At 47.1% G+C, this 16,821-nt stretch overlaps 1 protein-coding gene across 1 annotated transcript in view; it reads left to right on the top strand.

Annotated features, from left to right (window-relative positions):
* MMP24 (matrix metallopeptidase 24) overlaps positions 1-16,821 on the top strand; it is a 43,725-nt gene that overhangs the window by 22,249 nt on the left and 4,655 nt on the right. Inside the window, exons 5-7 of the mRNA XM_041490452.1 lie at positions 4,090-4,251; positions 14,842-15,056; positions 16,370-16,508. Coding sequence (XP_041346386.1) covers positions 4,090-4,251; positions 14,842-15,056; positions 16,370-16,508 — 516 coding nt within the window. The remainder of the gene's footprint in view (positions 1-4,089; positions 4,252-14,841; positions 15,057-16,369; positions 16,509-16,821) is intronic.

Genomic DNA, 16,821 nt, shown 5'->3' with positions numbered 1-16,821 from the left:
AGACCTTCCTGTATGTTCAGGAACCAACAGAAACAATGTGGGAGGTACAAGCTCCTTTCCAAACTTCTCCAGCTGAGCAGTGGGTGAGAACACAGAGAGCCCTCACAGCCCCAGGCCGAGTGCTGTGGAAGGAGAGAACCACACTGATGGTTTTATACTTCAGTATTTTCTTTTCAGAGCAAATCCTATCCTACCCTTTCAAAAGGAACAATATGTTCTCTTCCATGCTATGGAATTCGCTACCATTAGCAAATGAAAAGGAATTTGTTGCTTGACAATATTATTGATTGAGTGACCCTTCAAGAGAAAACAGGATGATGAATCCAGAGCTGGATTTTTGAGAACTCTGGGCTTCTGAAATGGTCTTAAGACTTCTTTCTCCCATCTCCTCCCATGAAATGCTGTCTCACTTGTTCTCTGAGAATGATGTAGTTGTTTCAGACTTGGGATCCCTTAGAATGTGCAGCAGGATGGAGAATGGAGATAACAGGGGCATGCTGGAAGGAAAAGATCAACAGATGTGTCTGAGAGGAGGCCAGAATAGAAAGATGAGGGGATTAAACAGTGATGGGAAATTTTTGTCCAGGGCAGGGAGCAGAAGGAGAGGGAAGCTGTGTGTGCTTCTGCCGTGTCTGCCTTTCAGCAAAAGCGATGAGAAGCAACCACAGCACTGAGAATCAGGGTACTTGGAGAGAACTAAGAGGAGCTTCTTGTCCTGCTTTCTGTGGAGGTCAGTTCACTTTCTAGGAATTCTCTTGAGCTCTACTTTATCTGCTCCAGCCATTGCCCCAGGTTTATCCCTGCTTTGGTTCGGGTTGTCTCCTGGCCATGGAGGAGGAGAATTTTTCCACTTCACTGCTGACTTGCCCACTGTGGCGGTGCTGGAGCTGGGACAGCTCATTTCTTTGAGTTTCTTACCTCTAGTTGCCACAAAGCTTCCCAGCCCACATTTTCTGTGCTCTGTGACATCCTCACACATAACTGCCAGCCAGAATGGTGGTTTAAAACTGGACAGCAGCAGGTGTTTTCCACAGCTGTTTTTCCAGGAATGAGTATTTTCTAAGCATAGCTGGGGAAAAGTGTGTATCTGTTTCATAGTGGAAGAGCTGGCTGACCTGACCAGTGGGGTGGTTGAGGTACTTCTTCAGGAATGAGCCTTCATCTTGCTGATCATCACAGAACTCTTACTGGTTATCTCACTGGTGATCAAAGTACAAACAACAATGATCTGCTGGACCTGATAGCTGAAGAATGTGGGTAGTGTGAAGATCAGTTTCATCCTTGGCTGCAATAACCGTGAGATGGAGAAGTTCAGGGTTTGTGTTAGAGGAGTTGCATGAGGTCAGTACTGACTAATACCTTGATGGAATGACATCGGTGATGCAGCAGAGTGCACACTCAGTGAGTTTGAAGATGACAGGAAATTTGGAGGAGTGTTTGATAACACTGCCCAGTGATGCTGTTGTTCAGAGACCTCGAGAGGCTGGAGGAACAGGCTGACAGGAGCCTAGGGAAGGTGAGGAAGGGGAAATGCACAGCCCTACCCTAGACTATTGGTGACCCAGGGGCTGGAAGCAGCTTTGCAGAGAAGGACCTGGGGCTCCTGGCTGTCAGCAAGTTGAACATGAGTCATGAGCACAGAAGGCCAAGAGCACCAGGGCTGCCTCTGAAAGAGCGCTGGCAGCAGGTCAGTGCCAGCAAGGAGATGATCCTTCCTCTCCCCTCTCCACCTGGCGCGTCTGGAGTGCCCGGCGTGCAGCTCCCCCAAACGAGAAACTTGACATTCAAAACCTGACCAGACAACTTGCTTTACTAGACCTTGCTTGAGCTGGGCATTGGACCAGACAGTCTCCAGTGGTGCCTTCTAGCCTCAACCATCCTGTGAGTCTGTGGGATTCGTTTTCCACGTGTAAAGTGGGCTGGCATTTATTTTGGGCAGAAACAAATGATTGAAGGCTATTTGAAACTAATTTAACTTAAGATAGTGCCTGATCTTGTGCTCCTGGTAAAGGATTAGCATATGGAGGCAAGTGACTTCCATAGATTTATATGTAGAGTTATATAGAGACAAGTTCTAGATCTGCTGGCAGCACAAATACTGCAGGTACTTCAGCAAGGAAGAAAATGCCACCAAGGGAAGGTGAGGAAAGATGTCCCTGAGCATGGGCACAGACTGTGAGCCTGTGGCAAGCAGAGTCTCATGAGGTCAGCTCTGTACTGAGTGACCTTTACTGTGGCCTTCCATGTGTGAGTAGTTGTAGCAGTGAAAAATTATGCTTCCATGAACATTTAGCTGATATAGGAGACTAAGTCCATTCAGTTTTGCAAAAGGACATTGATTCTCTGAATCCTATTTGGAATCTGGGTGCATCTTCTAAGCTTGAGTGTTTTTGCAAACCTGTGAAGAATGATCAGTCCTCCAAACTTTGCCACAAAACTACTTCATGGATTTTATACTGTACTGATAGACATTGTATTTACTTGTTCTGCACACACCAGATTTTTCAGCAACAGATGAGAAAAAATTACAGAGTGGGTCTTTATTTAAATTTCCCAAATACAGAAATTCTAAAATTTTCCATAAATATGTGGCTAAATTTTAGGCTATATATGTTTTTAGACAATTGTATTTGAAACTTGATTTGAAATGCACTTGTATGTTTTAACATGTCTTGCATATTCAGATGCTTTCACCATCCAACTCAAATGTTTAGAGCATTTAACCATTTGGGATTGGTGTGTGGCTGGGGAGCACTGTTTGGTACTGACTTCAGGTATTTTCAAATACTGGCAAAGCTCCCTGCTGAGGAGGCTTGCAGATCCCTGAAACTGCTTTGTCATGTTTTTATGGGTAACAGTGAAGCAGTAACTATTTAAGAAGTGGGGGTGGTTCTGTGTAAGTCACTGTTGCAGCTCCTGTCTCAGGCAGAGCTCAGCACAGAACTGAGCTTTGTTCAGCTGCAGGTGTGAGGAAGCTCTTCGGAGAGGCTGCAGAGCAGCCACTGAACTGCCACTGACAACTGATTGCAAATGTCTGATTGCAAGTGCTCTTGGTTTCTACCTTGCCAAAAAAAAAAAAAAAACAAAACCAGAGGAGCCCAAATTCAGGCAGAATTGAGGGCTCAGACATTTTACTGACGTGAGGAGACCCTTTCATCAGTCCTTGTTGGATGTGTCTTCATCCCTACGTAGCATTGGTCACTTTCCACGTCCCTTATGGAGCAGGACATCCAGGGACAGCTCCAGATCAAAGAGATGAGGGTCCCAGGCCCATGGGACTGAAGAGGACTGTGTGCCTCTAGAGTTGAAGGTACCCCTACTTCGCACTGCTCCCAGCTTCTGCACCAGACAGGGCTCCTCATCCCTTCTTCTGTCAGGAAGAGTCCCGACCCTTCTTTCCTCCTTCTTCCTTCTGTCTTCTGCCACTGGGATCCAACCCAACCTTTTCCCTTTGTGGGAGTGGGGCAGGATGGAGCTGCCTGTGCTCAGCTCCTGCACACATGGCAGTGCCAGGGGTCCAGCAGAGTAAAAGCACGTTGAGGAGCCCTTGCTGGAGGAGATGGGGCTGCCCACGTGGAACACTGTTACCCTGGTCTTCTCTGTCCTTCCCCCTGCCTTGCCAGGTGCCTGCAGACCCCCCCTGCCATTTGTTGGTCCAGGACTGATCAGAGCATGTCACCAGAGGACCCAGAAGGGGCACAAAGCACTCAGTCCACCACTGATTAGCAGTCTGTGCTCTCACCTCTCCTTGCAGCACTTGGATAAGGAGCCAGTGGTGCCAGAGTGACTATTTTGTTGGCCATTTTCTGTAAATTCTCTACAAAGGAGTCTACAGTCAGTATCCTTTCACTCCAGGCACTGCCTGTTTTACCTGCTCTTGGGCTGGCAGCCTCTGGCTCATTCTTTGACAATAGCTAAAGGCTGTGCAGGCTTTTGGAACTAAAACCATCTCCAGGAGCTGACTCTGGCACTGTGACCTGCTGTGCAGTAGGAGAGCAAAGCATTTGCTTCTGGCTTTGTGGGCAAGCAGGGCTGGGATGGCCTGAGGCCGTGGCTGTGTGCTAACCTGGCTGTGCCTTCCTCCCACAGGGAATGATCTCTTCCTGGTTGCTGTGCACGAGCTGGGGCATGCGCTGGGTCTGGAACACTCCAACGATCCCAGTGCTATCATGGCTCCTTTCTACCAGTACATGGAAACACACAACTTCAAACTGCCCCAGGACGACCTCCAGGGAATTCAGAAAATCTATGGTGAGCAACCCTACCTACTTCTTTACTTACTCCGAGTTTGAGCCTAGGGAGTATTTTACAATTAGCCTAGGGAGTATTTTACAATCTGCATGCCTGCAGATGGTGGGCTTTTCCTGGTGCATTTCCTGCCAGAGCCCAGTGGGGAACTGCTTAAAGCCCTTCGTCCAGGACTAAGTAGCAGATGACTGCACAAGTCAGGATAATCAAACCTCTGTGATCCCACTACTGCCCCATCCCTCACTGTGTCCCCAAATCAAGGAGTACTTCAAAGGGAGAAACAGGCTTTGCTGTACCCAAGGTTTGTCCATTAGGAGCAACCAGTGCAAATAAAGGAAAAGAATGCAAAGAGCCTGGAACACCAAGGAAAGGTAAAAAGTATTTTTACTCTTTTTTTTTTTTTCCTCATTATATATAAGGTAAGGGAAGGAAAGTTTGGATCTGCTTAGGAAACATTTTCAATCTCCAGCTGAACATGTTGTACAGAATGTGCCACAAAGATATTGGGCTCAAGGAAATAGAAAAGGGGCAGAGAGATTATAGGAGAAAACCTAGAGGCTGCATACGATGTGGTTCCATGTGATTGGATCATGGATACCAGGGTGTGAGGACAGGAATTCACAGAATTATTGGATGAAGGAGACTCTGAGGGCAAAGAGAAGTCCAGGTTTTAGGAGCACAAGGGGAGACTGAGACTAATGGCCACAGTCTGTGGCAGCCTGTGATAAATAGGTTTCATCAAACATCCCTGATTTCATTCTTTGTGGAAGGTGCAAGTTTGACAGAGAGGCTACTTAATAAATGCAGCACAGAGCAGTTGTGCTGTATAACTGTGCAGCTGGAGTCAAATATTAGCTCCCAGAAGCAGCAGAGCAGATATGGTATGAATTAAAGGTGAAAAAAATACTTGTAAGATGGTGGTCACTGGGAAAGCTGGTGTTTCTCAGGGCTTGCTGCAGGGGTTGGTGGCAGGCCTGACACTCAGTGTTTCCATCAATGGTCTGCCAGTGAATTTGAAATTGCTGCTAATAAAATGTGTGCCAAGACCTGTAAGACTCTAAAGCAGTGTAGCAAGACTTTAGACATCAAAATTGCATCTCAGATATTTGAGTCAGATTTGGTGTTTGTTTTCTGTGACTGGATTGAGATTCATTGTTTAAGTGCAGATGCTAGGAATAGTATTTTTCTTGGCTAATTTCTCTGACTTGTGAGGGCAGTGGGAAAAACCAGGCATTTGTAGAGAGCAGTCCAGTCTCAGTGTGAGGCAGATATCCAAGTAAGGTCCAACGTATAAAATTAGATGGCTTAAAGTACACCCAGGGGAACTATCTCATCTCATTGGTGCATCTTCTTATTGATCATTACCAGGTGAAGTTGCATGTTAATTGTCCTATGGTATTGTTTAATTATGAATACTTTAACACAGTACATGTTCTGGTGCTCAGGAGAGCAGAGACTCTGGAGGGTTTTGAAATAAAGTGCTGGGGTAGTCAGTGTTAAACTTCCATTAAATAATAGATCTAAGTGTTAATTTTTGAAAGCTGCCAAAATGCCATTATGCTGTTTCTATTTTGTAATGTTGATTTAGTTTCTGTGAACTTTGATTAATCAGAAGGAAAAAAAAGTAATTTATTGCAGACAGTGGAAGTACAATCAAGAAAAAATGACTGGTTTCTCTGTTTTCAGACATGTTTTTGGAAAGGGAGCAGATAAGGAACTGACAGCCTTCCTGCTTCACTTTTGGGATTCAAATCAAGATCAGCAGGGGCTGAGCTGTGACCAGCATTCCCCAGAATGGGGCTCTGAGGCCTTTGAGCTGGAATGGGCTAGGGATGGTGTTAGGGGTTTGTAGGAATGCGCCCCCTAATGACAGAGTGGCAAAACTAATCTTTGTCCCCCAAAAAAGGAAAGAAGCCCAGAAGCTTCTCTCAACTGTTAGGTGGAAAGCCACCTTATAGGGCCTCAGAGACTTCACCAAACACCAGAGAACATCTAATTGGATAGAAGCCAAAAAGTCCCGCCTGATCAATCAAGTAGAAAAGAACAGAACAAAAGAGAAGAGGGGCTTTTGTGTGAAGTGTTTCTACCAGGGGCAGACCTCTGTACCTGGCTCGAGTTTTTCTATTTGTTATTTTGCCTTTATTAAACCTTTTTTGTTTCTAACACTACAGCAGAAGCCATCCTGCTTATTTTATGCCCCCAAAGCTGTAGCTGAGCTATCCTTGGGTGTATTAAGTGTTTTTCTAGGGCTTATGAGAACTGGCCCGGGATAAACAACTTAATAGGGGTTGTAGAGATAACTCATCCTGTGGGGAGAAGAAGGAACAATTTCTGCAGCAGGAGCTTTCTTTGCCCAGGTAGAGATTTCAGCCCTTGGTACAGAGTTACAGTCCAAAAACAAAGTTGAATTTAAAATTAGGTTTTATGGTTCACAAAGAAATTGTGGAAAATGCAGGTGATGTTTCTCCCTGGAACTAATGGTGAAAGAACTGAACCCTTCATCTGATCTCAAAACTGAGAAGGGCCTGCTAAAATATCCTTCTTTTAGCTTTAGCAGGAACATTCAACCAATGTATTTTATTTCCACGGTGCCACTCTGCTTTGTTGTGCCTTGGGGATACCAAAAGCCCATCTACCAGAGAATCTCTCCAAAAACCAAAATCTCCTGCTTTCCTGCTGCTTTGACATTCTCTACAGCAGCAGCATGTGCTCAATATGTATTATTTAGTAACCTACTCTGCAAAGTCAGACACAGAGCCACTGTCTTGCCTGTAACATCCTTTTAAAAAAATAGTTATAATCAAAACTTCCAATTTTTAATTCCACTGAAGTTGCTAGTAAAAAGAACAGAGGCTCTACTAAAGCTGAAGTCCATTTTGTCACCTTTTGAGAATGATGCATTTCAGATGTGGTTTATATTGTATTTGTGTTTATCCATTAGAAAAGAAACACGTCCAGATCTGTCATATAATGACTTGTTGAATTTTTAATTTATTTTCTGCTGAATTTATTTCAAAACTCACCCGCAGAGACAGTAGGTGATGTGAACTCATGTTTGTGCTTCATGCTGATAAGTATAAGGTCAATGTTTAAAATGTTACTTCAGTTTTGAACTACTGAGAGCAAGGCCAGCAGCTCCCTGCGTGACAGAGCTGTAACACAAGTCAGCAATGTTCCCATCTCCTGAGAGCTGCTTCCTGTAGCATATTCCTTGACAAAACGAGGAAATAGCAGGGCTCTACTTTATGTGTGTTTTTCAGAAGGGTATCTCCCTCTGTATTTGTATGCCTGTGTCACAAGCGACATGCCCAGGAAGGAATTAAACTGGAGGTGATACCTACCAGTTTGCGGGTCCCCTGGATAAGCTGCTGAGTTGCCTCTTACCTTTGCTAGTGTTGAAGCCAGGGCTGCAGGTGGAGAGAGGAGAGGTGCTGAGCTGTGGCTGTGTCACAGAGCCTGAGCTGGGCACGCTGCAGCACTGCTCACCCTGTCCTGACAGGAGGGTGCACACAGGTGGGGCTCAGGGTTCTCCCATGTAGCCACTGACAGGACAAAAGAAAACAGCCTCAAGTTGTGTTAGGGGAGTTTTGGGCTGGGTATTAGGGAAAATTTCTTCACTAGGAGGGTGGTCAGGCATTGGAACAGCTGCCTCTGGCAGTGGTGGATCCACCATCCCTGGTGGTATTCAAAAAATGTGTGGGTGGGGCACTTGGTGACGTGGCTTGGAAGTGCTGGGTTAAGGGTTGGACTTGATCACCTCAGAGGGCTTTTCCATCCTGAATGGGTCTGTGATTCCATGATTCTTCACATCCTGCTCTCTGTACTGGTCTGCAGTGGGTGATCAGGCAGCCTCTCGTGGGGAGTGGCTCCTGTGACACTGTCTGCAGAGCAGAGGGCTTGACATGAAGTACAGGCAAAGCTCATGTGCACAGGGCTGGTTAACCAGGCCATTACCTTCAAGGGCCTTTCAAAGCCTGAGGTCACAAAGGGGAGGTCTCCTAATCACTCAGAGGTAGACAAGGTCATTAACCCTGGAGACAACCTCAAAGATCCGGGCCATCCCAAACCTCACTGAGGGAGTCTCAGCCTCACACGTCTTCTGTGCACTTCCAGAGAAGAGATCCCAGTCATGGCACGTGCTGCACCCCTGAGGGCTGAGGTCTGGAGTGGGGATGAAACCACTCCAGCCCCTGGCTGAGGAACTGGACAGCACCAGCTCTGACACCCAGGATCAGGAGATCAGCAGGACACGGTGTCCATGAGCAACCAGGGCCTTCTGCCAGCCTCACCCCTCAGTGCACGGCTTCCATCACCTCCCCCCTTTTTGTGGCAGCCGTAGAGATTCTTGTAACCTACAGACCCTTGTGACCATCCCAGGGCACTTGTAAGCTGTGCCTGTGTGTGAGATGGCTGTGAGGGAACAGCAGAAAGACCTGGTGGAGAATTTCCATGTGGTGACACTGCGCTGTGAGTGGGACCATCAGAGCAAGCTTTGCTGTCCCGTGGGACCTGGGAATGTTCTCTGAAAATGTCCTCTTGGACATGGGGAGGAAACAGAGTAACATCCAAGACCTCATCTGTAGAAGCTGCAAGATTTGAGATTTGGGAAGCTGCAAGATACTTGGCAGTCAGGAATCTGGAGGGATGTGCCCTGGTGCCACATCTCTGGCACGTTGCAGAGATACCAGACACCCTCTCTGTGTTGCATCACTTCATTTACACCTTTCTCCCTGTCCACAGACTCTGTTGGACCCAGCAGGAAACACCAGACTCCACCTCTGGTGCATCCACAGAGCCTCACCTGCCAAATGCCAGGTCTTCATTCCCACTCCTCTGAAACACAGGGAGCAGCTGCCTGGTTCTCAGTGCTGTCCTTGGGCTCCACATGACACCTGGAGGACTCTGCCAAAGGGGAGGCTGACAGGGAGCCCATCTCTCTTGGGAGGTTTCTCAGCAGATGGAAAAACACTGGTGTGTGTTATGGCTGGGCAGAAAATACTTTTCTCATCCTACAGATTCTTCTGAGTATAGAAAAATGTTCTGTTTTTCTGTGGAGCAGATGTCAGGCTTCTGAAAGTTTTTCCTGAAGGAAACTGGAGCATCTTGCAGAGCCCTAACCTCTCATCATTTGCCTGCCTAAGCCTGGGAATTTCTGACCTGGTTTTTTGGCACCCAAAGCAGAGAACCCAAGTGCAAGGTGAATCACCTCGTTCCAGAGCCCAGGAAAGCACTCCTGTGCCTTAGAGCAAGGATGTCTGCTGTGGACACTGGTCTCCCAGGTGAATGCTCTATCATCTGCGTGGCAGTTATCATTCAGAGGAGAATGTCTGTGTGAGAAGGGCTCAAGAAACCCTTCCTGCCACCCAGTGATGATCATGGGGGTCTTGACTGTCCACCCATTGTTCTGTGGGTGCTGGGGCTTGTTCTGCACTGTGGCAAGGATCCAGGCTAACTGGGACATCTTAACTCACTTCAGCCCTGAAGGCTGAGCCCAGAGGTGCAAAGTGCTCTGTGGGTGACTTTGTCAAATGAGTGAGGGAAAGGAGTCCTTCCTGCACTTGGAGTTCTGTGGACAATCTCTGGCCCCTGACGTATCTTGCTGGCAGATACATCATGTAGTGTGAGCAGGGGCCTCTCTGCAGTGCCCTGGAGCCTGCAGAGCAGCCAGGTGGTTTCTCTTGCTTTCCCTGGCTCCCTTGGATCATAGGCTTTTATTGGAAGAAGGCTGAGGAGCCTTTCCTGTGAACCTGGACAGCTGCTTCGGTGCTGCAGAAACACGCTGGCAGCTCCGCTTTTTCAACCCAAAACCCTCCTGTGAGGGTTCAAACCATAACAGTCGTCTGGAGGATAGTTTTCTTCTCTGAGAGAATATTAAGAAGATAAGGACAGGCCTTTGTTTAAGTGGATGGTTCTCTCCCCTGAGCTGACCCAAAGCCTCCTCTGTGCTGGCAGGCTTGGGGAGCCACTGGCTGGGACTGGCTGAGCCAGGAAGGTGCTGAGCCTCCAGGCAGGTGCTGTGCAGTAGAGGGAACACTCTGTCAATAGCCAGGAGGACAGTACAATTATATTTTGTCCTCAACTATCGACACAGTGGCTCCTAAATGCCTCCTCTCTCTGTGTTATCTTCACAGGTCACCTTGGTATTCAGATGGTCTGCGACAGAGGAAGCATGAAGGGAGGAGGCTAAGTGCCAGTGGTGGAAGTCACACTCTAAAGGTGATCTGCTGTGACCCAAAAGCTTTCTGACATTCTTTGCCTTGATTCTGATAGAGAGGAAGAAACTCTTCTCTACACAGCGTCTGTAGAGTCCCAGCAAGCTGCTTCCCTCCAGAAGGGAGAGTTCCAGCTCCAGGAGATTTCTTACCTGCTTCCCGTGTGGAAGTGGCTGCACACTGGTGCTGGGATAACACATGATAACTAGGTGACTATGTTCAGGCCCATTTGCAGACCCATGCAATAACCTCTCTCACTTAGATTTTTCTAATTAGATATTTTTCCTCTGTCTGATTCTCTGAAGCTGCTCAGAAGTGTAGTGGCAGAGGTTTGTGTGCTCTGCTGCCTGCTCACACTGGGGGATCTGATCAGTCTCTGTGTTGATTACCACAGTGCCAGCATGTCTTAAGTGACTCTTTGCTCACACACTCATGGTAAACTTGTTCCATCCTGCCTTGAGCTGTTTTTGAGGCAGGTTACTGTGATGGGAGTCTGGAAATAGGAATGACCAGTGAGCTTTCCTAATGGATGGGGCCTGCTCATTCTGCTTTTGTGCCAGGTTAGACCCTGCAGTGCCTTAGGTCTTATGAGGGAGCACTTTCTCCACCGATGGACAGGCTGTGCTTCTGTTTCCCATCCCCATAACTGTACACCAAATTCTGCCTGAGTAACACTTGGACCTGAGGATTTCCATGTTTTCAGTGTACTCCTCTTCTCTTCGCATGTGCACAGCTGAAGGATCACCTCCCACCTTAAGCCACACTCAGGAACTAAGCGGAGGCAGCAACTAAAAATGAAAAGGCAGTCCAGAGAGACAAATCTTCAATCAGAATAAATTAGAAGGCCTAGGTTATAAAACCAAAAATGAGTGAAAGGTAGCAAGGAAACATCCGTGGCTAGCAGAGAAAGGCAGTAAGAGGAATTTTGAAATGAAATGACAAAGTCTGCATCCAAGCAGGTTGCAGACCACCTGCAGCATGTGTGGGAAGCCTTGCCAGGGCTGGTTTGGCCATAACCAGCTCTGGTTTGGCCATGGCCAGCAGTGAGTACGTACAGGACCAGCTTCCCTTGTTGGGCCTGACTTGAGATCTCTCTCCACTGATCTAGCAAATGTTTTCCTTAGAGCAAATCCCTGGTTCATCTGAATCCTTGCTGCTTGGCATCATCTTGACCACAGTGTGTACAACTGCTTCTGCCATGACTGTTCTATGTGGGCTGTTTCAGTGGCATTTTAGGGCTAATTAAAACCTTTACATTGGTGCCTTGGGTTGCAAGGGCTGTTTGAACCTTCCTCTTCTCCACAGTCTCCTTCTGTGACTGGGCGCTGGAGGTGAACAGGGGAGCTGTACAGGACTGCCCATACAGGGCAGGGCAGGCTGTGGCTGGGTACGCAGGTGATCCTCACTTGTGCAGAGACGGTGAATTAGTAACTCCAGTCATGGTGGTGTTAAATTTCCATCCTATAAGCATAACACTACAGTCCCTATGGTCAGATCCTCTGTATGTCAGATTCTCTGTGTCCAATGAGTCTTTGTCAGACACATGCATCTTTTTTTTATTTAGGTGCTACCCCTCTATCACCCTTTTTTTTTCTGTTTAAAGAGAGAAGAAATTAATGTCATGTCCTCATCTTACTGCTCGTGGTCATCTCTGGTTTGGTATGGCAGCATTTGCCCCTTGCAAAGGGGGGAGTGGGGAACAGCAAACTACACCTCCTTGTGTTTCTGCAGCAATGAGCTAACCCTTGTGCCAGGCTGTTGGCAGGGGAATCCTCTCAGGACAGGCTTAGAGGCTTTCCAGTGTTATTTACCAGCCACATCCACTCAAAGCCATGGGGGAAGCAGCATAGGAGGGAAGGGGTGGTGCCTTTTCTTCACAGCACAGGAAGGTCCTGTGGGTGTCAGCAGGGTCAGTGGCTGCCAGCAGGAACAGCAGCAGCACGTGTGGAGATCCAGCCACATGTAGGAATGGTGTGAAATAAATAAAACCCTGAGGACTGGGACACCCATGTTGTATATATTGTGAGGAAGGAGATGGTTTTGTGGGTCAGCTCTTGCCATGCCCTGTGGTGCCTGTTTGCAGCTGCAGCATCCTGGATGCACTCCAGAAATGCATCTCCAAGTTTAGCTTGGTCCAAAAAGGATGTATTTAATTAACTTGAGTGTGACTAGAAGCACAGCAACTGCAGAGACCTGGGCATGTCTCCAAAGGCTCCTCCTGAGCTGCCCTGCAGCACTGCTGTGGATGTGCCCACCCTGCCTGGTCCAGCCCTGCTGCTCCTGTCACAGGCACTGTCTGGAGACCTCAGCTGCATCCCATTTGGGGAAAACCCACAGGTCTCTAGCAGTAGCAGTAGCAGAGTTTGGAAATTTTATGGTTAGCTAAAACACTGGGCACTGCCCTGATAATATTGGAGGGGATGAGAAATACACAGTGTCAGTATAGTATTTGTATCCATTTCATGTAGACAGCTTTCCAAGGATAATCATCATCAGCGAATCCTCATGAAGTATTTCTGTAAGCAATATTTGATGTCTTTCATTAAAGCTCTGGAATAAAGTAAATAAAAATAGTTGCTAATGTCTGCACATGGCACAAAGTATCACATTATGAGTAATCCTTTGTTGCCCTGAAGAAATACAGTTATCCATTTGAAAAGCTTTAGGAAGAGGTATAAGTCTCAAGATCCAAAAAACAAAAGCCATTGCAACAACAGACCAAAGGAGCCACTCTATTTAGTTAATAAAGGAGAATTTTAAAAGCATTCCATTCAGGATCTGTAAATTATTAAATGTTGAGACACTAGACATAAGAAAGAAAGCACTGAATTTAAAGCTGCACAAACTCAGGCAGTAGGTAAGGTAGACTTCAGCTGCGACAGGGCTTAATCATTACAGCAGTTTGCTGTGCATTATAGAGGATATTCTATGCTTGGAATCTGTATCTGTCCTGGGAACACTGTGCTCGTTACAGGACTTGCTGGTGGAGGTTTCTGGCCTGGTACTGCAGGAAGTTGGACTTCACCATCCAAGTGGTACTTTCTGAACATCATATCCATGACACCTGCACGAGATTCTTACTGTTCCATCCTTGTTAACAGCTATTGAGGTGGCTTTCTCTGATGGCTTCTTTGTCATTAGCTGTGAGGATGTTCCTAACCTGGTCACCTTTCCTGGACATATTAAGCACTCATCCATTTTAGGAACCCTTTAAAAATGGAACATTTAAGAGTAAAGCTGCCGTGGAGACTCAGGCACCAAACCATTATTTCAGATTGCACAGTTCAAAATGTTTATCTGCAAAAGCCCTCTTCTGACCCCACAAATGTGTGGACTCCATGGGTACCTCAGTCCTTCTTCATAAATCCCTATCCTGGCTATGGGCAGGTGCCCAGCTTGGGGTGACTCTTCCAGGCTGTGAGGATGAGCCTTGTCCAGGGCCAGTGTTCACCTTCAGCTGGGGTGCAGCACCTTGGCCCCAATCTGTGACACTGAAACAGCACCCATAGCACCAGCCCCCCTTCTGCCCACAGGTGGGGGTTTATCCTACAGGCTCAGAATGAGATTGAAGCCATGATCCCTGCAAATAAACCATCTTCACATCTCAAGCCCACTAAAATCCCTTGCTCTAATGGCCTTCTGTTTATTGCCATATTAACTCATGGCCTTTTCTGAGAAGCAACAAGAAAAGTGTCTCTGAGTGAGATTTGGTCCAGATTTACCACTAACAGTTAATGAAAACATCCTATGGCAAGAGGCTAAGAACTCTGCTCCAGTCTAGCTCACTTGTGTTTTTATTTCTCTGGCCTTGTCAGATTCCAGAGCTGAGTTGAGGAAGAATGGGAAGGGAGAGCTGTGCTGGGAGGTCGTCAGTTGAGTGGGATAAGATCCCTTGTCACAGCTGTTCACCAGGGACAGCACAGATTGGTCACTGCTGTGTAACTAAATGCTCCCTGCAGCTCCCCTTACAGTGTAGCATTGGTTTTCACACCCTAACTTTTTTTTTCTGGTTTTGCTTTGGTTTCCAGGGTTTTTTGTTGCCTTTTTTTATGGTCTACTGAACATTTCTATTTAAGGGTTACCACCTTTCATTTCAGTTGGGAACGTGACTGGTGTGGTTCTTCCTTCCTTTTAGCTCCAGCCTCCTTGGGAAGACCTACAAAAACATTCTGGTTCTTCTTCAGTTCTTATCACTTGTCTGTTTTGGGATAGTTTTCACATGTGGATGCATCTTGTTCTGTTCCCCATTTCTAGGGAATAAGCTCTGCATCAGGAGTACATAAATCCCTGGCAGTGCTGTCCATCCAGCCTGGAGCCTTTTAAACCTTACAGAAAAAACAAGCTTGTCCACTTTGCTAAATATATTCCTTTTCACTTCTAGGTCCTCCTATAGAGCCCCTGGAGCCAACCAGGCCTTTACCAACTCTTCCTGTTCGCAGAATTCACTCCACTTCGGAAAGAAAACACGAGAGACACCCACGACCTCCCAGTCCTCCCCTGGGTGATAGGCCAGCTCTGCCTGGCTCCAAACCAAACATCTGTGATGGCAACTTTAACACTGTGGCTCTCTTTAGAGGAGAAATGTTTGTTTTCAAGGTACTGACAATTCCCACTTAACCATAAGTCTTCCCTTCATTTTATTGCTGGAAAAGGTTAATAGAAATGTTTGGTAGTGAGATTTGAAATGTCTGTGAAAATAGCTCTGTTCCTCTGAGGGTGATGACTGAGCAATATTGGAAGGAAGTGTGAGCAGATTGGTTCTCTAATATTTGAAAACAGTGCCTGATGGGATTTACAAAATTCCCAGACATTCTGCGCTCCAAAATGTGAACAGGGTGCATTGGCAGAGAATTCAGACACCACTGAGCCTGAGAGGAGCCACCTGTAAAGCCAGGAAGCAATACTAGTACCATGGCTAACCATGGAGTCCTAGAGTGGATTGGGTTGGGTTGGGTTGGGTTGGAAGGGACCTTAAAGACCACCTTGTTCCACCCCCTGCCATGGACAGGGACACCTTCCACTAGACCAAGCCCTGTCCAAGCTGGCTGGAAACACTTTCAGGGATGGGGCAGCCACAGCTTCTCTGGGAGCAGGCCTCATTGTCTCAGAGGTGACATGCATGGAACTGGGGCTCTGGGAGCACTCAGCCTACCTGGGGAATTTGAGTCAGCCTTTCTTGTAAACTACAGCCCTTTGCTCAATAACCCATTAGAGTACCAACAGAATATGCACATCCACTATCCCATTTCCAAAATACCAGCAGTTTTCCCTCTGCCCATTGGGTGTGAAATGTGGAAGAGGACATATTAAAGGTTATTAAATGAACAAACCACATCAGTTGCAGAAGATTCCTGAAATGAAGCTAGTTGAAGGTTGGGATGGTATCTCAGAGAAGTCTCAAAGATTCTGTCCTGCTCATGCTCATCCCTGAGCATCCACTGCAGATCTAAGTAATGATCAAATATCTAGAGGGATATTTCATACCTCCTTTGTGCCTTTAAACCTTGTGTGTTTCACACAGTCACCAGGTGATATTCAGGCTGTCTGACTCTCCTGGGCTCCAAGAGCCAAGCTTCAACTGAACCAGGACAAGCATGGCACCTCAGTGACAAGACACGGAGAGGTCACAATGCTTACAGCTGTGGACTCGCTTCCTCCCTGCTCCTTTCCCCTCTCCTTCTTTCCACCCTTTTTCAACATCTCCCCCTTTGTGCTGCCATCCTCCCCCTACAGCACTTCCCACACTGGAGTCAGTGTTGGGCTGGGTTGGAGCTGTCACCTGAAGCAGGACTTGTGTCTGTAATGGTTGTGGGGCCTGGGCAAGGATTAGCAGTGCTGGATGCAGGACCCAGCCAGATCTGACTGCAAGACAAGAGTGCTCAGTCTCAAGAGGCTTCTGGTTTCCTCAGGATCGCTGGTTCTGGCGTCTGCGCAACAACCGGGTGCAGGAGGGGTACCCCATGCAGATTGAGCAGTTCTGGAAGGGCCTCCCTGCAAAGATCGACGCAGCCTATGAGCGCTCTGATGGCAAATTCGTTTTCTTCAAAGGTACAGTACAGTTCAGTACGAGCCAGCCACTCCTGCCTCAGCTCAGGCTGCTTTTTTGGTATGAAAATGGTGAAAACAGATACGCACCCTTGCCCTTTTCCAAGGGGGCACTTGAAGCAGCCATTCATCCTTAAAATATGGTTCAGTGTGGGCTGGCCTTGCCAGGACAATCTCTGTATAGAGTCAATATCAATTAGGGGAAGTTGGCTTTCATGTGATAACAAGAAACAGCTCCTATTTCCAGGAGTGCCAGTGCCCTGCTTATCTCCTTGAACACCTTTTACCAGGGCATTGAGGCCTCTCCAGGTGCAGG

Source organism: Pyrgilauda ruficollis, unplaced genomic scaffold (genome assembly GCF_017590135.1).
Source record: "Pyrgilauda ruficollis isolate IOZ18807 unplaced genomic scaffold, ASM1759013v1 scaffold123, whole genome shotgun sequence".
In the NCBI taxonomy this organism is placed as follows: Eukaryota; Metazoa; Chordata; class Aves; order Passeriformes; family Passeridae; genus Pyrgilauda; species Pyrgilauda ruficollis.
Note: the sequence above shows the minus strand (reverse complement) of the source record. Positions and strands in the feature narration are given on the sequence as shown.